The following is a 23,696-nucleotide window of genomic DNA, read 5'->3' as shown; positions in this document are numbered from 1 at the left end:
AGCCGCAATTTTTCTTTCGTCGCGTTAGTTCCCGAAGTTCATATTTCTCGGTGGCTTGTTGCGAGTGCGTCGCCGTGGCGCACCCTTAGAAAGTTTTGTGTTTGGTGACATTCCAGTGTCGTTTTCTATTCGAAAATAGTTCTTGATGCGGATTGCGTGGAAGTGCGTCACAGTTCTGTGTGCTGACGTGTTAAAGAGTTGCACACGCTAGGTAGCGACAGTTGCACAGTTGCACTTTAGTGTACTAGAATTTTAGTACACTATAGTTGCACCCAGTTTTTGGATCTCTCAAACTGAAACTGATCGATAATGACGTGCCTGTAATTTATTATATATCGCGTGCGGCAGCAAACAATGTGTCGTGCCATGACTAACTGTCCTACAAAAACGCATTGCAGCAGAAAAACGCGAGGCCAAACTTTTTGTTTCTGTACCTCTTTAAGCGAGTAGCAATAACTAGAAGGAGGTTATCTAATTGGCGGCTAAAGTCAAGGCACGAGTAAAAACTAAACCCTTCACTGCAAAGTACCAGTCCTCAGCTTCACTATTTAAAGGGAAACAAAGATAAATCTAGTTCTTGATTCATTAAGCATTACGGCTAGGTAGCGTTAGCCGCCACCCAATTTATCCATCTATTCATCCATCTTACTCTACTCATCATCAGCATCTCGATGGCGGGTTTCTCTGAATGGCGGGATCAGCTGGAAAATCACTGAAGATTTCGCGATCTCGTTCTTGATGATGCGACGTGGGAGTACTGGAGGCACCATGAAACAGAAAAAGCAGGTAATGCGTTCAATGTTCGCTCCAGCACTGTGTGTTAACGGGTCGTTTGTAAAGCCTTTTAATAATCGGCGTGCATGTGCCCGCGTAAACCGAGCAGTTAGGTCGAACGCAATGCTCCAGCTGAGTATGTTTAACATAATGTAGCACTAATTGCGTCACTGCTTGGCAGTGTCTTCGACAAAAAGAAGTAGCCTTTTCTAGTTAATACTAGCGTGAGTACTTGCGTGAGAGACGCTACCAGCGTTTCCACTGCGTAAGTTTACGAACACCAGTGAATACCTCGACGTTTAGTATTTGAATTACGTGAAGTTAGCAATGGCCAGCGTAAAAAAAGCTCATATGTTACCCGCGTACCTTGATGAGAAAACAAACTAACAATGTTTGGCACACATAGCGAAATACTTTTCAAAAGTGCAATGTTTTCGTGACAAATGCAATGCTGGATCCAGATGGGGGTGACCGTAGGAGCGATCGCCCTCGAAGCCTGTCAGCTCCCCTCCTCCCTCTCTTCAGTGCCTGTCGTCAACCTCCTGTCATCGATTAGAACGAATGAGTGACATCACTGTGAGCTCAAAACGACAGTATTTATGCTGCGGTGGGATTCTTGCGTTAATAGTAACTAAAAGCGAAAATGCCTGAACTGACCCCCCCTCTCCAGCCCCCGGTTTTGCTTCAAGCAAGCCCCCCCCCCCCCCCCCCCCCAAGATGAGTGGCTCGATATGTCCCTGAAAAAACGCTAGGTCTTCCCAAGTTGCAAGTTGACACGCTTGGTTGTTTCTGGGTTGCATTTGTTTGCTCATGAACACTCGTGGTACTGTCCAATTTGTTTCTGGCCATGTGGACCGTTGTATGTATTGCAATGGCAAATGCACCGGTGCTGATGTAACGTGAAACGAAATAGGTTAAAGCTTGTGCGTAGAAAGAAATAATTTTAGGACTGAGAAGTTTGTGTGTGTGGATGCCAACTAGCCCCTCGTACAGCAGGAAAACAGGAAAACAAGATCTAAAGGTAAAAGTATCATAGTGATGAAAAATTGTGGTTATGACTGATATGTCTCTGTCTCAGTGGTCATCTTCGTCGTTTGTGTTTTGTCCATTGTGTTTCCTGTGCTGTAGTGCACCAGAATGTGATGAAGATTGTGGTTCAGGCACATTTTTAACAAAATGTACACTGCAGTGCAAAACTCACACATTGACTTGTACAGATTTTTGTACATACTGCTGACCAAAAGAGCCCCTTCTCACTGTGTGGGCGCGCGCGCACACACACACACACACACACGATTGATTGATATGTGGGGTTTAACGTCCCAAAACCATCATATGATTATGAGAGACGCCATAGTGGAGGGCTCCGGAAATTTCCACCACCTGGGGTTCTTTAACGTGCATCGAAATCTGAGCACACGGGCCTACAACATTTCCACCTCCATCGGAAATGCAGCCGGGATTCGATCTCTTGTCTCTTGACCTGCAGGTTCGCAGCCGTGTACCTTAGCCACTAGACCACCGCGGGGGGGGGGGGGGGCACACACACACACATTAAGTGGCATTGCTGACTGCGGAAGAGGCCAACATCTGTCATGCTAGTTCAGGTGTATGAAAAAAAAAAATGGTGCGTCGCAAGTTAGGATATGCCAGAGTTTACAAAATGAACTGCCTTCATCTTACAGCCGTTTTATGCCATTTTAATCCCAACAGATCTAATTTGTGTGCATTCATGTCTGTGCCTTTCTGTCTATCTCGTGGCTTGGCTTTTGCTAACAGTAGCTTTGTAATACATTTCAGACATCGCTAGGCAAAGGCCAAAGACTGCTGTCTGGTTATTTCAATAAGGTAAAAAATAATTTCTACTTGATACACGCAGCATGTCAGAGAGGTTTTTGCATGACTACATGGGCAGCAATGTTTTTAACAGAATGTTACACATGTTGGAAGGAACATAACTTTTTATCAATCATTCCCTCCTCTTTTTAGGGCTTGAAACAATCCACTCCGAGTGAAGTAAGCATTAAGAAAAAAGGTGCACCTTCCTTAACACAGGAGGTCATTGACCTGAGCGATGAGGACTTAGTGCCTCCGACACCATGCGAGCGCTCCTGCAAGCCTGTGCTGGCAAAGTATACCTCTGCCAGCAGGTCGTCTTTAAAGAGCCCTATAAAGCACGTGAGTGCAAAGACAGTAGTAGAGAGGACATTGTCAAAGCCACTGAGGCTGCGAAGCTCGCCAATCAAACAATCGCCGAGAAGTGCATCTTCAACAAATGGGACATTGCCGCAAACAAAAAGAAAACTTGAGGACGAAGTGGACAACTGTGCCGGTGTCGATATCAAACGCCCCTCATTTGATTGGGACTCGAAAGCTTTTAGTAGTGCCAGCGTTCTGCCTTCCTTGCCAGTATTGGCAACGATAGAGAACATCGCAGAGAAAAAGGCTTCTGTGCAACAGTCCAGGCAAGGTGACTCGAAAAACGTGATTGTTGAAGAGACTTGCACAGACGACTTGGCATGCGTCAAAGAAATTGCTGTGGATGACTGGGAGCTTGACGACGACTTTGATCTTGGACACGAAAGGTTAGTGCGTCCGTGATGTGTGTGAGCTTGAGTGCCCAAAGTGACCTTATTTTGAAAACTTGCTCTGGTCAAATGATTGTGAAATTTGGAATGATGTCTGAAGGCAAAAAGAGAGAGGAGTGCACTAATTGTAAGTGCCTCTAAATTTTGGCTTGCCAATCTTGTTTCTGAATACTTCTAACTTGGAATATATATGTGTGTGTTTTTGTGTGTCCATGCAAAAAGTAATACTGTGATGTCTGGAGAGACAAGTAGGATCTACTTCCTTTTTATTAAGATTATTGTTTCTGAGGTAACTAGAAAGCAGACTACTAATTTTCAGTTTCTTGTCTGCTTGTATAGCGTTTTGGTCGAAGGACAGGTTGTTAGCGCAAAAGTGGCACCGGTCTTTTATTTTGTGTTTTTTTAACTATTATGAGCATATTTTCGTTACCTTATTTCCACTATATGCCCTCATGCTACTGGGTTTGGCAGTCTGTTAAAGGGCCAGTAAACAGGCTCATACTTTTTTTTTTTGCACCTCTCTGACAAGCTCAATAATTTGTGCAGACGGTCACAGTGATCACATTTTGCAATTATCGCAGTGCTTCACAGTTGTTCTATTTTGAAAAAGAAGTCTCATGCACCTCTCCAGCGCCCGACCAATGCTTCTCATACATGAAGTGACGTAATCTTGCCCATGGGCAACATTATGCGGCACCTACTTTATCTATCTGCCCTTTTAATTATGAAACACTGCATTGGTCTTGTGGGCGATGCAATTTTGGTTGCCTTGACTGTGCTTTCTGCATTTTTATTTTTATTTACGACTCTGCCATTTTGGTATAGCCTCAAGACTACTGGGACAAACCGTAGCACCAAAACGAAGGTTTCCGCGATGAAGAGGTGTCTCGCGATTTTTACACTCTGGAAAGGATGCATACCGTGCATGCCTCGCCAGTGCCTCGTGCCCCCTCGTACTGCGCTTTCTCCCTGCACAACGATAAGACGAGCGGCACCTGGAGTGCTAGATAGCTAGCTGCACACCGAGGGCGTAACCGCTAACATCGTGTTACGTTGCCGAAGTGGGCATCATCACGACAAAAGGCTACCCCTGCACTTCTGCTCTGATGAGAAGGTTGGGAAGGCCGAGCGAGAAGCCGAAAACGGCTGAAGCAGGTTCTGTACCCTGTAACATCCTTATTAAAGCACTTATTCACAAAGTTCTTGTGGCAGCATGTTCACCATGCACAAGTGTGCAGTTGTTTCTATATCAGAAGTTGGGGCCGCGAGGTTGTTTACTGGTTCCTTTAATTAGTGTTTTTATGTGTGTCTATATAAGCATAATTGATATAACCCTGTGAGACAGTAAATCTAGTGTAATTTATAATGAATTACATCTGTTTGTAAAGTCATTTGTTGCACTGAAAAACTGATGGCACTCAATGGAAACGTTTCCAAAGGGATGGGTTCACAGAGTTGCAATTGATTTGTGACCAAGTAAGTAGGGCAGATAGATGCCAGGGACATTTCGTAAAGATAGTTATTGACTTATGGTATTGTATAATGACTTATGTTGTTATGATATTTTTAGTTACTAAAAACATTTCTGAATCTGCATCGTATCAATGGCCATGTTTTTCATTTGGTTATTTCTTTGACTTTGTTTTGCAGTCAAGACAAATTATCTGAGATAGCTGAGCGTATATGTCCAGAGGAACTTTATTGAAGCGATTATGTCAAGGACATTAACTTTTTAAATGGAAGTTTCAATAGCATTGCATCATCATTGCGGCACATGAGACCATGGTCCCAGTCATCATTTTCAAATGACACTCGTTTTCATTGGGTAATAGCATGCAAAGAAAATGACAGTAAGATTGCTTAATATTAGGCATGCTATCAGGCAGTTCATTTATTAAAGACGATAGTCTTTCTTGGGGACTTTCGACGCAAAAATTTTGGTCTGTCTGTCTGTACAGTTGTCTGTTTGTCCACTCTTAACGGCATCAGGTACTTGAAACGGCCGACCCCATTCATAGCGCCCACCTATGTTTTTCTCAAGGTTGAGCGTTCTTGCTTGTGCAATTGTCAATTAAAAAGCAATCATTGCGCATGTCTGGGGCACCATAACAACACGTATATATTCTGCATGTGCGCCTCTTACTAGAAAAGGCATACATAAGTAATTTTAAGGACCGTAGCGCTTATCACGCTGCAATAACCATGCAACGCTTGCACGGAAAGGCAAGTGTTTCCAATGCTTTGCTAAAATGAAACGGTGGGCGCACCTACCCGTCGCCTTGCATGCTACACTGTATCACCTCTGAGATGGGCGCGCACACCCGTCTCAGAGCCACGCCTTTTGTTTTCTAAGACAACTGCGAGATGGCGCTTAAGTCTCACGTGTGATTTGACTTGATGCGCTCGTTCGCCTCCGCTGCACGCTCGAGGCACTCTAACGCAGCGCCTTCAGAGTATCATTCACCGATTTTCTTGCGCAGAACATCAAAAAAATGTCTTGTTCACTCTCTCCACACGCAAGACTTTTGTCTTTCGACGGCATTTGCAGATTACATGCAGATACTGGGCCAATTTTTTTCCTATGAATCTTTCATTTGATTAAACTAATATACCCATCTTTGTTCTGCCTGTACATTTTTTCATGGTCTCAATTTTTCTTATAAAGTATTGATTTTAAATAGGGCTAAAATTTACATATATGAAACTGTAATTTCAGCCTTGACGTTGATGCGAATGCCGTGCCGGTGCATCGCAGTATAAAGGCTGAAGTAAAAGACGTAAGCTACACTACACCAGGGTGTGTTCGCCTTACTCTCCGACAAGCTGGATTGCAAGAGGAGCTTCAGTGTGTGCTAAAAGGTTCCTGGTAAGTTTTTCTATAGCGTTTCTCCTGCAGTATCCAGGTGATCAAGCAAAATTTCTTAAAGGTACTTTGAAATGGTTTTGTTGGATGTGTACAAATTCATTATTGATTAACAAACCCTCTGGACGATTTACTATCCACCTTGTGGGCTTTGTGTGAAATGTGTTGCTGACTGACCTATAAAATTATGATTAGAATTTGAATCACTGAGCATGAAAGGCTTAATGAGGGCTTGAATATGCACGTTACTACAGATCGCAGTGACACTGCAGCACGGCTCTTTTCTGCCCCTGCATTTGTGACGTGGCACATTTTGAGACGGCATCCGAGGGAACGATCTGATTGGCTTTTCAGCCTTTGCACGAGAGTAAAAACAGGAGCGGCAGCGTTTCTTGCCGTCGTGAAATCAAGCAAACGCCGAGCACAGCGTCACCGCACCGGCATGGTCGATCTTGGTAGGTAGAACTTAGCCTCCACTGCTTTGTCAAGCTGACAGGGAAAAGCGCGACATTTGAGGATGGTAATCTGAAATCTCCTGTAGCTCTTTCAATGTGAAGTGCTTCGCTTACAGTATGTTGCTGATGATTCAGCAAGGTGGACAAAGGTAGGAGATTCATGCTACGAAAAGGTGAACACCCATTTTATTACTCACTCAGTTGAAAATAATCTTGCCATGACATAAGTATTGCTTTCTCATAACTTTGAATGCATTTTCTCGTTTATGCATTTTTTATATTTTCAACAAAATTAGCAAGTGTACTACAGTTATTTTTTGCACCACATTTTCTAGAGTGAAATGGCAACGTAAAGGGGGGGCTCTAAAACATGCACTATTTTAATCTTTATCGGAGTTCTGAGATTTTGTATGACTTATTAGGTACTTGACTTCCTCTGGCTTGCAGAGTTGGGTAGAAATATTTTGCAATAGAATGAGCTGCGGTGCTATATTCTTATGACATTTTCACTGTTTTTCTTCCTTAATTAGGCAAAATGAAAAGGTACGCCCTGGTGATGTCATCTTCATTCATGCCAAGTTCGCAGGGAAGACTGCAAATGTAGACAGCGAAGGTGGCTTCATTGTCACGTATCCCGACATGCTTGTAAATAGCACGTCCATTGTGGCCTCTTTGTTCTGTACCCGCAAAAGTGTGCTTGCGAGCAAGTTTCGTGACATTGATGGGTCAAACGTGACTATGCTTATAGGCAGCATTGCTCATGAGTTGTTCCAAAAGGTGAGGAGCATTCATTGATGAGTCTATTATTACGGTGTTTGTGAAACTTTACCTTCCAACTTGACCGGGCCTTACATTCACGAGGGCATACCTGAAGAAAGAGATAGTTAATTTATTAATCTGTATTTGCAAGTTACGCTTACGTGATGATAGAAACATGAGTGTCATCACCCGCAGAAAGTTTTCAGGTTACAAAAAGGGCCAAAATGCAAAACAAGGGGTCATGGTCTTCAAATTTCCGTACTTGCTGTGTGTGGCATTGTGCATTTCGACAATGTCTGCTCAAGTCAAAAGTAATGGTTTTTTTTCCCCAATTAATTGGAATGATGTTACATTCTAAACAAACCAAGCGATCAATCTGGGGAGTTTCAAAAACTACTTCTGTTCAAGAAACCGCGAACACATGAAAGTCATTTGAAGTTTGTTCCACGAGATTGGTACGCACTAGCATTATAGTTTGTGTACAAATTTTCAAAATGTAAAATTGGTCACAAAATTTTTCTGCAACTATAATAGGCTAAGTTATTTCTTTGTGCATATACAAAGCGGAATCTTATAAAAGTACTCTGAAAGCTTAAGTTGATTTTAGGGCTCTGGTGTCCGCTTATATTGGCACGCTGCTTGTCTCTAAGTTTTTTTGGTTGGTTGAATTGCTCATTGGCATGCTAGGTTTTCTGCAATGTTTAGTTGCTGCCCTCTATTAATCAATAAATAATCATTTCTCTATATTTGATGAATTAGAAACACTCATGCTGATAAAAAAATAGCTTTTTTATTATAGCTTATTAAATAGCTTATTTCAAAGACCAAAATATATTGTTGCGGGTTCGCGGCTATGCAGCTATGCGGGCGGTGCGAAGAAGAAGACGACGACGTTTTTGGGCTGTTCGAAAATACACAACGGCTGCCATCTTGACTGCTGGAGTACTTTTCTACTCTAAAGTAGTAAATACATTCGCAACATTTTGGTGGTGGCGCTGGGTACGACGCAAGACGGAACTTCGAAGCGGACGTGTTCTCGACTGCCCGACCATGGCAACAGAAACCAATTCTGCCGCTCCTGTTTCAGCCGCGACTCCGGCGCAGCCTGTACAGCCGGTCGTATTGACGCAACCGCGCGACCCTGGCAACTTCTGCGGCACCGACCATGTTGACGTTGACGACTGGATTCCGAAGTTCGAGCGGTTTGCAGCAGTGTACCGGTGGGACCCTACGATGATGCTCGCCAACGTTGGCTTCTATCTCTGCGGAACAGCTGGCGCGTGGTTCGAGGCTCATGAAGCGGACATAACCAGCTGGGATACTTGCAAACAGAAGCTTCGTGACCTGTTTGGTAAGGCCGTCGGACGCCAGCGGGCCGCTTCTAAAGAACTCTCTGGTCGGGCACAAACTACGACCGAATCATATGTCACCTACATCCTTGACGTTCTCGCCCTTTGCCATCGTGCCGACCCCAACATGTCCGAGGAAGACAAAGTAAGCCATTTACTTAAAGGCATTGCAGATGATGCTTTTAACATACTGGTTTCCAAAGACTGTTCCACCATTGATGACATCATCAAAGAGTGCCGCCGATTCGAAGAGCTGAAGAGTCGCCGGGTCGCCAAGAATTTCTTGCGTCTTCCGAACACGGCCGCTACGTCATCTTGCGAGGACCTTCAGCCGCCATGCAGTCAACCACATAACAACGAGAGTGTGGTTCGCATCGTTCGTAGAGAAATCGAGGCCGCGTCTCCGTCTTTTCTGACCCGCCCATCTGATGATCGACCAACGATCTCGTTGATCCAACAGGTCGTGAGAGAGGAGCTGGCAAACGTTGGGCTGCAGCCTGTATGTTCGTTGACGGAACCTCGGGTCAGTACCATAGCGCCTTCTCCTGCACCAGAAAGATTCCGCCGCTATCGTGATCCTGCTCAGTGGAGGACACAGGACGACAAGCCTATATGTTTTCATTGTCATGGTGTAGGACACATCTCCCGCTACTGTCGTTTCCGCACGTATCCACCTCGGTCGTTTCCTGGCTATCGACGTGACGACAACCACCGGCCCCTCCAGTACAGCGCTCGTGACGATGGACCGTACAATGGCACTCCTGCGACACCAGTCCGCCGGTCCAGCCGTTCGCCGTCCCCGCATGACCGTCGCTCCAGGTCACCTCAGCACCGCCGCTATTCGTCGCCCCACCCTAGTGGACGCCCTTCTTCGGAAAACTGAGCAATGCAGCTCCCGGAGGTGACGCTGCATTGGACTCCCGACCTGAAAACCCTCTGCTGACCTTGACTACGGACAAAAACCTGCTTGATGTAGAAGTGGATGGCCTTCCTGTTACTGCCCTTATTGACACCGGCGCACATATTTCAATTCTGAGCTCTGACCTCCGTGCACGATTAAACAAGGTCCTTACGCCGCCAGAGTCCCTATTTGTACGTGTCGCTAGTGGAGCGACCCCGGCTGTGCTCGGAATGTGCACCGCGCGTGTGAGATTCGCCGACCGCCAGACGTCCGTTCTATTCCATGTTCTCGCTCACTGTCCACATGACGTCATCCTTGGACTCGATTTTTTGTCCGACCACTCCGCTGTAATTGACTGCTCAGCCGGCGTCGTGCAACTTGACTTGCCTGCGGCCACCGAAGAGTCGAAGATGGTACAGAACAAGCTTTCGTGCGCTGAGTTTGTTCGCCTCCCACCCCAAGCCCTAACTTGTGTCACAGTTGAACCATATCCCAGTGTTCCGGATGGGGATTACGTGGTCTTTCCCTCTCCCGGTGTTTTACTGGCCCGCAACGTTTCCTCCCCGTACACCATATTAACTGTCACAGCGAACAAGACGTGCCTTCCTCTTCTGAACTTCGGACTCAGCCCTCAAATCCTACCACAAGGCATTGTTCTCGCCACTCTTTCACCGTCACACGAGTGCCAGATCTCATCAGTGTCACGTGAACTGGCCACAGTCGCCTCGCCGAACCCGCATAGCACCGACGTAGCCAACTCTACACGGCTCAACAATGTAACTAAGATGATTGCCTCAGACCTGTTGCCGTCTCAGGTCAAAGACCTCACTGATCTTCTCACGAGCTATTCGGACATATTTGACTTTGACGGTAGGCCCATAGGTCAAACATCGCAAGTCAAACATCGCATTAATACCGGTGATGCAGCTCCAATTCACAGGCGTCCCTATCGAGTGTCACCATCAGAGCGCCAAGTTATCCAACAGGAGGTGAATAAGATGCTCACAAAAGGCATCATAGAGCCCTCATCGAGTCCGTGGGCGTCCCCTGTAGTCCTAGTTAAAAAGAAGGACAACACCTGGCGTTTCTGCGTGGACTATCGGCATTTAAACAAGGTCACCAAAAGGGATGTCTACCCGCTTCCTCGTATTGATGATGCCCTGGACTGCCTTCATGGCGCAACCTATTTTTCTTCGATAGACTTACGCTCCGGTTACTGGCAGATCGCCGTGGACGACCTCGACCGGGAGAAGACCGCCTTTGTAACGCCTGACGGTCTCTACCAATTCAAGGTAATGCCGTTTGGCTTGTGCAATGCGCCGGCAACGTTCGAGCGGATGATGGACACGCTTTTGCGCAGCTTTAAATGGTCTATCTGCCTGTGTTATCTGGACGACGTGATTGTGTTTGCCCCAACCTTTAAGTCTCACCTCGAGCGCCTTTCCTCAATTCTTTCAGTATTTCGAGAGGCTGGGCTCCAACTTAATTCTTCGAAATGCCATTTTGGGCATCGCCAAGTTACTATTCTAGGGCATCTCGTTGACTCCTCCGGCATCCGCCCCGATCCCGACAAAGTCCGAGCTGTCCTGGATTTTCCTGTACCGACTTGTGTCAAGGACGTTCGAAGTTTTGTGGGCCTATGCTCATATTTCCGACGATTTGTCAGAAACTTCGCAGAGGTCGCACGCCCCCTCACTGATCTTTTGAAGAAAGATGTACCATTTGAGTGGGGTCCTGATCAAGGCACGGCCTTTTCCCAGCTCATAACACTTCTGACCACGCCACCGATTCTCGCCCACTTCGACCCGTCTGCTCCAACCGAGGTCCGCACTGATGCTAGTGGCTACGGTATTGGCGCGGTTTTAGCCCAGCGTCAATCCGGTCACGATCGAGTTCTTGCGTATGCCAGCCGGCTCCTTTCTCCTGCCGAACGCAATTACTCTATTACGGAACGCGAGTGCCTGGCGCTTGTATGGGCAGTTGGTAAATTCCGCCCCTATTTATATGGCCGGCCTTTCACAGTTACCACTGACCATCACGCTCTATGCTGGCTTTCAGCCCTCAAAGATCCAACGGGGCGCCTTGCTCGTTGGGCTCTGCGCCTCCAGGAATTCACATACACAGTGGTTTACAAGTCTGGCCGTTTACACCAAGACGCCGACTGCCTCTCTCGGTACCCCGTTGACGCTCCAGATCTAGTAACCGACGACGCGTCCATCTGTATTTCCTCGCTCTCTGCTTTCGGCAACATGGGATGTGAGCAACGGCGTGACGCGTCCCTACGCGAGCTAATCGACCGCCTGAACACAGGCTGTACAGACAGTTCGCTTCGCATGTTCGTTGTCATAGACGGCATTTTATACCGCCGCAACATGCACCATGTGGGAAACGAACTACTACTCGTAATACCCACTCATTTGCATTCGACCGTACTTCAGCAACTACATGATGTACCAACGGCTGGCCACCTTGGTGTTGCCAGAACGTACGACCGTGTCCGCCGACGCTTTTTCTGGCCCGGCCTCTACCGTTCTGTACAACGTTATGTTAGGTCTTGTGAGTCGTGCCAACGCCGCAAAAGGCCAGCGGTACACCCCGCCGGGCTCCTTCAACCGATCGACGTACCTGCCGAGCCTTTCTATCGTGTCGGCCTCGACCTGCTGGGCCCTTTCCCTCTTTCTACCGACGGTAACAGATGGGTCGCCGTCGCCATAGATTACTCGACCCGTTTCGCAATTACGAGACCTCTTCCAAGCAGCTGCGCTACAGATGTCGCCGACTTTTTGATTCAAGACGTCATCTTACATCATGGTGCTCCTCGTCAACTGGTCACCGATCGCGGTCGCTACTTTTTATCTAAGGTAATTGACGATCTACTTCGTTCTTGTGCAACCAAGCACAAGCTTACGACGGCCTACCATCCTCAAACAAACGGCCTCACAGAACGTCTGAATCGCACACTCACTGACATGCTCGCCATGTACGTGTCGACGGATCATCGTGACTGGGACATTGCGCTACCCTTTGTCACTTTCGCTTACAATAGCTCACGCCACGACACTGCTGGATATTCTCCCTTTTACCTTTTGTATGGAAGAGACCCGACATTGCCGTTCGACACGCTTGTACCCAACCCTGCCGACCTGTCCACAGCATATGCTCGCCGCGCTATTAGCACCGCGGAGAAAGCCCGTCAGATTGCCCACCAGCGCCTTTCGGACTCGCAGCTCCGTCAGAAACGTAGCTATGACAGCCACCATCGGGACGTCCACTTTAGTCCAGGTGACCTCGTTCTTCTGTGGACTCCGTCGCGACATGTTGGTCTGGCTGAAAAGCTTCTACCCAAGTATTCCGGACCTTATCGTGTGCTACGGCAGGTAACTGATGTTACCTATGAAATAGCACCTCTAAACCCTTCGATACCTTCCACATCTTCCGACATCGTCCACGTCGCTCGCCTCAAGCCGTACATCTCGTCTAACACCTGCTAACAAGCGCCGGGTCGGCGCTTTTCGCCGCCGGAGGTCGATGTTGCGGGTTCGCGGCTATGCAGCTATGCGGGCGGTGCGAAGAAGAAGACGACGACGTTTTTGGGCTGTTCGAAAATACACAACGGCTGCCATCTTGACTGCTGGAGTACTTTTCTACTCTAAAGTAGTAAATACATTCGCAACAATATAAACATTTTCATAGGTGCATTTTTGAGTAACTGTTCTTTTTCTGCTGTGTAACTTGTGCAATGTGATGCAGGCACAACATTTGTCTGTAATATATGTAAAAAATTTCGAGAATGTTGTCACCAATTTTATCGCAAAACAAACTTTTCTAATCAGATTATAGGTGCGATAGAAATAGCGGTGCATGCTGCATAACGTACGCATCCCTAAGGATCTTGCTGGAACGTATGAAGAGTCGAGGGCATCTATATACAAATTTACCCACTAATGGAGTAAACAGAATTGGGATTCTTTTTTTGCACACTCTGTTTCTCACTATTAAAGGGGCCTTGCTACGCTTTTTCAAGTAATCATCGAATGGGTTTGTAGGAAGAGTTTGTCCTCACGAATCGATTGCTGTGAAAATTTTAAAAATTCATCTAGTTTGAGCGCAGTTGCCAGGATATGTCACACACTTTAAGTGCTTTCTCATTTCCCATGCCGTGTTGCTAAAAGCTACACAGCGGAGGAAGAGGAGGGATGATGAACTTCATCGTGTCGCCTCAGTGCATGTCGTGACCTTGAGCACCCCCACCCCCCAACCCTCCCCACGTCAAGTGTGCAACTTTTGGTGCCATACCGTGTGCGTGGGCTCATGGCAGCAACCTACGAGGACCATAGTTGCTACGCTATGCGCGGTGCTCACTTCATCCAATGGCCTTAGACTTTTGGTTTACGGCACACTCATTTGTCGAGAGAGGAGCAAGCAATTTTTAGCTGACTTTGAGAATTAATTGTAAAGTGAAGGCTGCATGCTGCTCTGTCTAATCTTTGGCTTGCATGTTTTCAGGAGCCTCGACTAGCTATCGGCAGTGTTTACTAACCGTGCCAAAAAGGTTTTGCAAGGCCCTTTTAATGCAACATGGTGATGTATTTTGAAATTTTATGAAGTCAGACTGGTGTGATGAAAGGGGACCCTGAAATAGTTTTGACAATTTTTGCAAACACGTTGGGCTGGGAGAACAAGTCCTAAGGGTAATTTAGAGACTGATTTGAACTCTCTGCGTAAACTGTGTAATTTATTGCATCGCTTTAAATCTGCGAATCGCTCCAGATCGCTGCGACCCGGCCAAATGCGTTTTAACCAAGCGACACGCTCTGGCCAAGCGACACCAAGCGACACGCTCTGCTCTACTGACGTCATCATTCCCAGCTGTTCTGATTGGCTGCGGAACACGCAGAACAGACTGCCGGTATCGGATCTGCGGCGGGATTTACGCGTGTACGGTCTCACGCCACACCGTGATGCAGGCTTCGTGAAGGTGGAACTTAGTACTGAGCGCTCGAAGGAAGAGTTGAGGGCAGTTGAGGGTGAAAGGTGGAGCAGAGGAGGAGGGTACTTTTTTAATACATGTAGCATTGTTAATAATGGGTGTTTCGATTGAACTCTGGTGCCAATGATTTGTTCCTGTAGTGGTCTAATCAAAGACGGAATGTGAAAAAGCCGTTTCAGGGACCCTTTAATGTTGTGGTTCATTCCTCAATTTCAACAAATGGAAGTTAGACTACCGGTCTGTTTGCCAATTGGCTTACTTCTTTTTTTAACCAGAGATGTTTGGGGAGAGAGAGAAAACAGTTGAGTTTAGTTACATTCAGTAATTCTCTTTACCACCCCTTAAAAAATGGGCCAATTATGGTGCTTTATGTTTCAGGCAGTGACCAGGAATGCTAGCAAGAATGAAATGTTGGAAATACTGAATAAGGTTCTTCAGAGGAGTGATTTCTTGCATGAAATGTAAGTTTATCTTCATTTTTATTACACAATAGTATTAGTAGTACACAAGCTGTCACTAAGCCTAAGGTATTTGGCCCTGTAATTGCATTTTGCATCCAGTGCTAAATCTAGTCTAAGCTCAAGTAGTATGTTCCTCAACGTTATTAAGGCGAAAGCCTTAAATCACTCATATAACGTGAAAATTGACTGGCTTCCCCCATTGCCATCCCACGTCAGCGGTGTTAACATAAGTGTTTCTATAAACCTTCATCACGCAGTGATGTCATAACGATGTCACAGATCGCCAAAGTTTATGATGTCAAATAATGCTACGTCACTTGGCGACATGACACGACGTAAATGCTTGGTAAAAGGTGGGCTGATCCTGGTTTAGTGTGAAATAAGGTGCAGTGCAGAAGGCTTACAACGCCTCTGATCCTGGAAGCATAGCAAAACAACAGTAGTTGCGCAAAGCTTTCACAGAAGTCCATGGAAGGGTCAATACATCGACCTAGAGAAGTAGAAGGGACCTATCACCTTCAAGTTGACTGAGGCAGTTGCATGAGGGACCTTGAGTGTTTTTAAACATACCTGTGAATGTGGACAAAAAAAATAAAGAAAATAAAAGATACAAGGGGCAGAGTAAACAGATAAGAATGTCATTGTACGCACCACTCATAGAAAATAAAGAAGAAAGAAAGAAGTAGCATCTTAGTCTGCCTCCCCATTGGGTGTTGTCTTTTAGGTATACTTGCGAAATTCCTATTAGCTTTGCCGTGAGAAGCTTACTTGAGGACATGTATGGTGTTCCTCACGGGTTTCGAGCTGTTCGAGATTCACCTTACTGGGTTCGCAGAATGCAGCTGTGTTGAGACTGATCTCTGGGAGTGCCTTTAGCCAATGTGCCTCCTTTGTTTTCCTTTACTTTAGGTACAGCCTCAGCACTTCGGAGGCCGACGTGAGGGAACTACTGTTGAAGCTTCTTCCAAACATGTCAAGCTGGGCAGAGGACTACATGAGCACCAAGATTCATGCTAATGGCAAGCAGGGCTTATTGGTGACTGCGGTGAGGGACATTGAGGACAATTACTGGTGCCCGCGCCTGGGTATCAAGGGCAAGGTGGACGCCACGCTGGAAGTCAAGGTACACGACCGGCGCCGCCGGGTGGTGCCCTTGGAGCTCAAGACTGGACGACACACCTTCTCTTCCGAACATAAGGGACAGGTGGGTTGTCTTTAAACCTGCTGTTGACTCGGAAGAGTGGGCCTGATAGTGACTAACGAGAAAAATTATTTTTCTCATATTAGTTAATTACTCTTTTACAATTCCGAAATCGCCGCACTTACCACGAGAAGGCGCTTGGAAAGTGAGAAAAAAAAAAGAAAAGTAGATGTGGGTGGTATCGCCACTTACAAATTTCTGCACGAAACGTTGCGATATCATTGATTTTGATGGCATCTACCAGCTCGTACGTAGTTCCTAATCACTAAAAATTGAGCACATTGTTCTTTGAGGAAGCCCGAAGAATACCCCAGTTGAATAAATTTCATTGAGCCAATGTAGCCAACATGTGAAAAATATGTTTTGAAATGACATTTTGAGACCAAGTTTGTCCATTGATAGAAACAGCAAATAAATAATTCAGTTAATGGTTATATATTGAAGCTAGACATATGAATTATTGTTGTATGTGATAGCTGTGACACTTCATTGGAAATCGCATGCAAAAGTGTAACATATAAAAAAAGCATTTGTTGTTACATTTGATATACACTCAAACCTGATTATAATAGTCACATATGCTTCCAAAATAACTTCGTTATATCTCAAAATTTATTAGAAATGTTTATCGGTTAAACAGTGTCACAAAACTATTCTTCTCTTACTTTGTTGTAACCAATAATTTGTTATATCTATGTTCCTTATATCGAGGTTTGAGTGTATATTGAATACTGTGGTCCTGCAGGTTCTTCTCTCTGTGCTATCATTTCCTTTTTGGCAGACGCTGCCAAACAAAGTACCAAACCCAAAGAAAATTATATACTGTTGAGAGAGGGAGAGAAAAAAACTTGGACCATCTCCCGCTATGGGAACCATGTGTAGATGCGAAGCAGCGGGCACTAACGCTTACACTGGTGGTGACGTTGACGCTGGTGCTCATCAAGCGAAAGCCAGGTGAAGACGCCCTTGACTAAATGCCAAACGCACGATCCAGTGCCTACATATACCGGGTGGCCAGTGAATGGTTGTGCAGCGCGAGCAGTCTGTTTTTACTAGCAGGCGCTGCCTCTGTCGGCCTTGCGAAGAGAGAGAGGGGAAGGGGAGCGACAGTTTTGCGGGTGTCTTCCTGGGCCTACACGAGACGTGAGCATGCGCAGTGGGGGTTTACGGAGGGACAGCGTTACACAGGATAGTCAAAGAGCTGCTTCGCATCTAAAAATCTAGTAAGCATAAGCTCATGTTGTAAAAACACATTTTCTGATGCAGCAGGTGTCATACAGTAGAGCCTCCTCCTCAGCGTCTTGAAAAACAAATTTTAATCCAAGTTTATTTAAACAATGAGAAGTTTCACTTCATAGCCGCATTGTGAATGTTGGCTCAGGAGATCCCTGCGAAACAGGAATGTACGTATTAATGTGGCTTTACTGTGTTAGTGCTCCTTAACGATTGATATACTTTAAACTTGACATTAGTGCAGCAACGTCAAGCATTGAAGCATACCAATAGTGGAAGGAATTGCCTTGAATCAAAGCATACTAGGTGGCACCATATATTGTAACTATTTTGTTGTTTCTTCCAGACCTTAGACATCGAGGTTTATCGGTATATACACCAGTTTATATAGGAATCCACATCATAAAGTCAAAGAGTGTCTCTGGCTGTCTGGAATGACTAGAAATGTTCTCATTTAGGTTATCTTGTACACAGTGATGATGACCGATCAACAGGTTGGAAATCGGGGGTCTGCTATACTTGTGCTCTGTTACGACAAATTTGCTTTAACCTTCACTGCAATGCGGCAATGTCAAGTGGTGAAGCATACAGGTAGCACCGATATATTGTAACTATTTTGTTATCTCCAGCAGATTCTGCACAACTGAGTTCATCAGTATATACACCAGTTTGAACAGCATTTCTAAAGTTGCACAGAAAGTAATTTGTACATCAAATGGAATTAAAGGCACACTAAAGAGAAATAACAGTTTTCTGAATAAGTGAATTACTATTTACATTATCTTATTGGGGCACAAAAATAAACCATGTACAGTAGATGTCTTTTAAAAGAAACCTGAAGGGACCAGGAAAATGTGTTTCCTCTAAGAGACGTTTCGTTTACTGAGAGATAGACAAAGGTATAATATTAAAGTATGAAACCAAACACATTAGTGGCAGTTGTTCCATTTAGGCAGCAATTTCATTTAAGATAGTTTTATTCAAGAGGAGCATACTGTATATGTAACAACACAAATCATACTTTTGTCACTTTACAGTCACCCCATAAACTTTATTGACAGTTTTTTCCGGAATAAATTTGTCAAAAGGATTTAATTCAGCAGTAGCAAAAACACAATTTTGGAACACATTCCGTTAGAAAAATTCACCCTCAAAGAGTACTATACGAAAATTAATAGTGCTAGAGCTTTGAGAGCACAATTTATCAGAGTAAACTACTTTAGCATTTTACTTTAATGCCTTTAATGTCTCTTTAAAAGTCAAGACATCTATGTGCGTCTCGGATGACTGGAAGGGGTTTTGTGCAGGTTATCTTGTACACGATGATGATGGCCGAACGGCAAGCCGAAGATGTGGAAGAAGGCCTCCTGCTCTACATTCGTGACTGTGTGGACATGCAGCAGGTACCTTCCAGGCATGCTGAGCGCAGGGACCTGTTGCAGAGGCGCAATGAGCTCGCCTCCTACCTGGCTGATGCCACTGGCGCCTTGCCCGCACCCATAGATAGCCAGCGCTTTTGCCCAAAGTGCCCCTATGCCACAACCTGCTCTATCTACAGGAGGTATATGATCGGTCCTCTTGTCTCCCTTGAGCACTTAGGACAGCCTGAGTTTGTCATGAGCAGTCCTCACTGTTTTGCTTATGACGAGCAAAGCTCCTCATGGTTTTTTAGAATTTTTCGAGGGGTTTTTAATCAGCCCAGCTTGTGAAATAGTGTTTTCTTATTTAAAACATAAATAGCAGCACAGATTTCGTGATTGCCACTATTACTGAATGGGAGCCTGCACACTACTAAATGGCAAAATGCACGCCTTGCGTTTGCCGCTTAGTACAAACAAATATGTCCACAAGCATGTGGTATTCTTGTACAGAAAAGCTTTCTCCTTTAAAAGATAAAAGCGCAAGTGCCGAGGATGTTGGGTTGTGTTCGATTATTTTTTGTGATGTTCGAAATTTATTTCAGGATATTCCTCAAATTTCTCAGGTATGGAGTAATGCATGACGGCTCGAAAAAATTTTCGAGGTACAGTCAGCATAAAGGGCTAGAGAGACGCTACAGTGAAATGGTAAATTAATTTTGATTGATAGATTATGCTCTGAAAACTTTGTTGTCATAAATTTCACCCCCGTAGGTGAACAGACTATAAAATTGATGTAGAAAGCTTCACTTTTAAGTTTCCTGCCAAAATTTTGATGGTGAAGTCCTGGATTTTGAAGCATCTTTTTTCATGCTTTGGCCGCATTGACTCAAAGACATTTTCTGAGACTTGGTATGTTAAAGAGGCACTGACAAGAAAATTTTGAGTTGTCCTTTCTCGTGTCAGTAGAAAGGCCAAGTTCTGAAAAGCCTATAAAATGTACTGCAAAACGTGAGTGCACCCTGCAGGGGTGAAACGGCTGCACCATTCGAACCGTTGTGCGCCAAACTTGTTTACCTGCACCATACTGTGCCAAACCACTCATGCTGAGCCATACTCGCTAATAAGCACTATACTGCACTCATGATAGTTCAGTGGTTATGGTGTTTAACATTGCCTGAATGTTGCGAGATCGAATCCCAGCTACGGGGCGGCCGTATTTTGATGGAGGTGAAATTCTAGAGGCCCGTTTTAAAGTTCGCCCTGTATTCAAAATTTCAGAAGCCCTCGACTAAGGCATCCCTCATATTCATACTGTGGTTTTGGGACATAAAACTCAATAGTGTTATCATTAACTTCCTAACTAAATTTCGTTTATTGTATAAGAATTTGTTAAACTAAGTGAGTGTCTCTGGCAGTAGTATTTGGCGGAAATTATCATGTACTTACCTTGTTTTTACTTATTAGGTTGATCCTGTAATCTTTCATTGGCAACAATGGATAAAGAACACATCGGGGAAAACAATTTTGATTATAACTGCCCAATATTTTTAGTCTGAAAAGGGATCGGCTCCTAAGAGCAAAAGTGTTGGGAAAACATAATGAACAAAAACACATCAAGATTTACTGTATTCTAAAAGAACTTGTTCTTGAGTGTGTTGGTGCTTCGGTTTTCCATAGATTATTTTGATTAGTGTATCGTAAGCACGAAGAATATTTTGGAAAATTTGATGTAAACCACAGAAAGACTTTACTTGGCCATCTCTGCTTCTTTTTTTTTATTTCTATTACAAATCACAGTACTATGTAACAAATGCAGTAGTGAAACTTGCTGGCTCACACAACACATTAGCACCGTCTGCATTCACAAACACTGTTGCGGAACTTACTGTTCATTTGCCGATCTTTTTGCCTTTTTATTAAATATTCAGAAACTCGTACGAAAGGTCGGCAGTGCAGCTGGAGAGACCACCAGAGCCACAGTTTGTTGCAGACAGCATCAAGCACTTGAGTTCTGAGCACACAAGCTACTTCTTGGATTGGTGCACCATGTTGGATATGGAAATGAAGCACGCTAAGCTTGACCTTCAAGATCGCTTCTGGGTGGAAGATGCTGTGAAAAGGTGGGCGCCTTTACAATCATTTAACTTTGCCGATGTCTTTCGATGCCTGCTCAGTGCACCTACGTCTCTGTCTGTCTTGGAGATGTAGAAAGTTGGTGTACAAGCCACCCAATTTTTTCGCGTGAATGTGTGAGCACCGACCACCCAGTTGATAAGCAGCCCCTAAGGAAGGCAGTGGCAAAATGAACGAGAATATGCAGACGTACACCTGTCTTCTGCTAGGCTGTTCCGGGATATGGACACCACTCCGCCTTCTTTCGAGCACCAATATCGCCGTCCTTTCTTCTTTTCTGAATTGTGCATCAAGACACAGAGAGAGAGTGGTCACAATTGAGACGGATGGGATGTGGTATACATTAGCTGATTAAGCTATGTGTGTATCGGCTCTTCCAGCCTTTTTTTCTGTGGTTTGCTAGCACTTTCCAGAAGCAAAAATATGTCTGCGACTGCAAGCTCGAAAGAGGGCTAAAAAGCAAGGACAAAAAAAGCAGGAAGGGCTGGGTCTGCTTTGCATGACAGCCTGGCTGACGAAAGCAGCGCTAAACTTCACCGTGTGCATGCGCATTCTCTTGCTCACTTCGCTGCTGTTTACCTACCACCATACTGTGCTTATTTACTCAGCAGTCGAAACTCTTGTGTTTTGGCTAAAGAATTGGAAAGGCGTGCGTGTGGACAAAACTTGATTGTTATTATTTTGCTGCACAATACACACATGCGCACACACACACACACACACACACACACACACACACACACACACACACACACACACACACACACACACACACACACACACACACACACACACACACATATATTGTTTTTTTTTTCCAGGGAACACAAGGGTCTTTGCTTCAGTAACATGGAACTTGCAAAGAATCAGGAGGTTCCTTCTGTCAGCGACCAGGCCACCTTCCGGCACACTTTCCACAGGAAGGTGCACCTCGGCAGGCACAGTACAAACAGTAGTGCTCCATTGGAAAGCTTCACAAAGTGCTTTGGCCTACACGTGGGCGATCGCATTGCTGTTAGTGAACAGGAGAGCTTGACATGTGTGGCCATAGCTACGGGTACAGTGACCAGTATAGCTGACAGCGAGGTGGTGCTGGACTTGGACAAGTAAGTGTGCAATATTGTTTACGGTTACCACACCATGATTAAAATTACGTGTAATGCTCTATAGTTGGTGCGGGCTTGTAATTGGGCTGACAAAAGAAGGAACATCTGACTGATCTTTTGAGGCTGGAATTCCCCTTTACATCTTATCTATTGTCAGCACTGCGTTCTTGATTATCTACAAAAAGTGACCTACTCCCCAATGCATTTGCCTAAGACCACTGGAAGATGAAATCCATCTTATTTTTGTTCTCAATTTATTGTTGTATTCATTCCCCTTTTCCGCACTCAGAATGGTTTCGCACCGCCTCCAAGATTAGAAACATAAGATTTGTGCACCTCATATAAAAATCAGCCCCTCTTTGACTAAGTCATGGTACCATTTGATGTTTTTTGATGAAGAGTGTTGTGACTTCACGATGCTGTCATGATGATGTCAGAAATTACGGCGGCCTATGACGTCATGATGATATGATAGGGTGACCCCATCACGTGATGATTTTTTGCATCATTCATGTTGACCCTGTTGTCGATGATCGCTTTCTGCGTTTTACCATTGGAGACTGGACTTTAGACAAATGCTTGTTCTGTTCCTTGCGCTCCTATCACGCTACTTCAATATATGAGCATGAATAAAAGGTAAAAAAAGGCTTTTATGGTGTGTTTATAATGCTTATAAATTAGGCTTGTGCAAATATTCGAATGCTTTGAATCATAGAGTTTCGTACAATAATACCTAGAGAGGAATCTGGCGCTGCAATCGGGTACCCCCCGTGGAAATTATGGGAAGGACAGGCTTCGGATTAGATGGCGTTAGCCAGCGAACTGTCTACGGATCATTTTCTACAGTTTCAGTTTTATTCTTCGTGTAAAGGCAGTAGGGGGGTGGGTGCAAAGGACTGAAGCTGCGCCTTTGTTGTTCAAAGAAGCTGGAAACTGCTATGCCTCTCAATTTACTGCAACGCTGGGGCTGCATAAGTAGTGTTCGACAGTTTAAGCAAAGCGTCGTTCACTCACCTCTGTGCGTAGATTCAGCGTCTCATGCCAGTGCAGGATATTACATCGAGTTCACGTTTGTTGTTAGTGTGTCTTGCAAAAACTTGTTGAAAATAACTGCAAAATGACGACGCGAAGTAGACACACCGCCATGCTTTTCCGACTCGACTTCACAACAAAATGAGAGGTGCGTTGAGGGTAGACCACTTGAACAGACGCACCTGGCATTACAGCAGACAAAACGTTGTTTGTCACTTAATACAGTGCTGTTAATTCCATCAATAGATATTGCTTACTTCCGAAAGCAAAACAAGAATGTTTGTTTTGAAATATTGTGAAGAATAATTTAATAAATATTGAGGCTAGATCTGGAACGCAATGGCAGAGGAATGTATACCCTGGTGGTTAAATTTGTCCAGGTTTTCCTTCTACCGCCTAGTCACAAAAACATTTTGCAATAAAGTTTGCATACAAAAAAATGAAGCAAGTTTCAATTAGACATAACTTTATATTACTTTGTTTTACACTC

General features: G+C 44.9%; 1 protein-coding gene across 1 annotated transcript in view; it reads left to right on the top strand.

The window, feature by feature from the left end:
* Positions 1-271: 271 nt before the first annotated feature.
* The window catches only part of Dna2 (DNA replication helicase/nuclease 2), a 48,054-nt gene continuing 24,629 nt past the window's right edge, over positions 272-23,696 (top strand). Inside the window, exons 1-10 of the mRNA XM_075889057.1 lie at positions 272-786; positions 2,575-2,622; positions 2,764-3,359; positions 6,079-6,228; positions 7,211-7,457; positions 15,058-15,140; positions 16,050-16,344; positions 18,882-19,135; positions 20,864-21,055; positions 21,890-22,174. Of these exons, the coding sequence (XP_075745172.1) occupies positions 739-786; positions 2,575-2,622; positions 2,764-3,359; positions 6,079-6,228; positions 7,211-7,457; positions 15,058-15,140; positions 16,050-16,344; positions 18,882-19,135; positions 20,864-21,055; positions 21,890-22,174 (2,198 nt within the window). The 5' untranslated portion in view covers positions 272-738. The remainder of the gene's footprint in view (positions 787-2,574; positions 2,623-2,763; positions 3,360-6,078; positions 6,229-7,210; positions 7,458-15,057; positions 15,141-16,049; positions 16,345-18,881; positions 19,136-20,863; positions 21,056-21,889; positions 22,175-23,696) is intronic.

This window comes from Rhipicephalus microplus, chromosome 3 (genome assembly GCF_043290135.1).
Source record: "Rhipicephalus microplus isolate Deutch F79 chromosome 3, USDA_Rmic, whole genome shotgun sequence".
Lineage (NCBI taxonomy): Eukaryota > Metazoa > Arthropoda > Arachnida > Ixodida > Ixodidae > Rhipicephalus > Rhipicephalus microplus.
The sequence above is the reverse complement of the archived record's forward strand: the minus strand, read 5'-3'. Positions and strand labels throughout refer to the sequence as shown.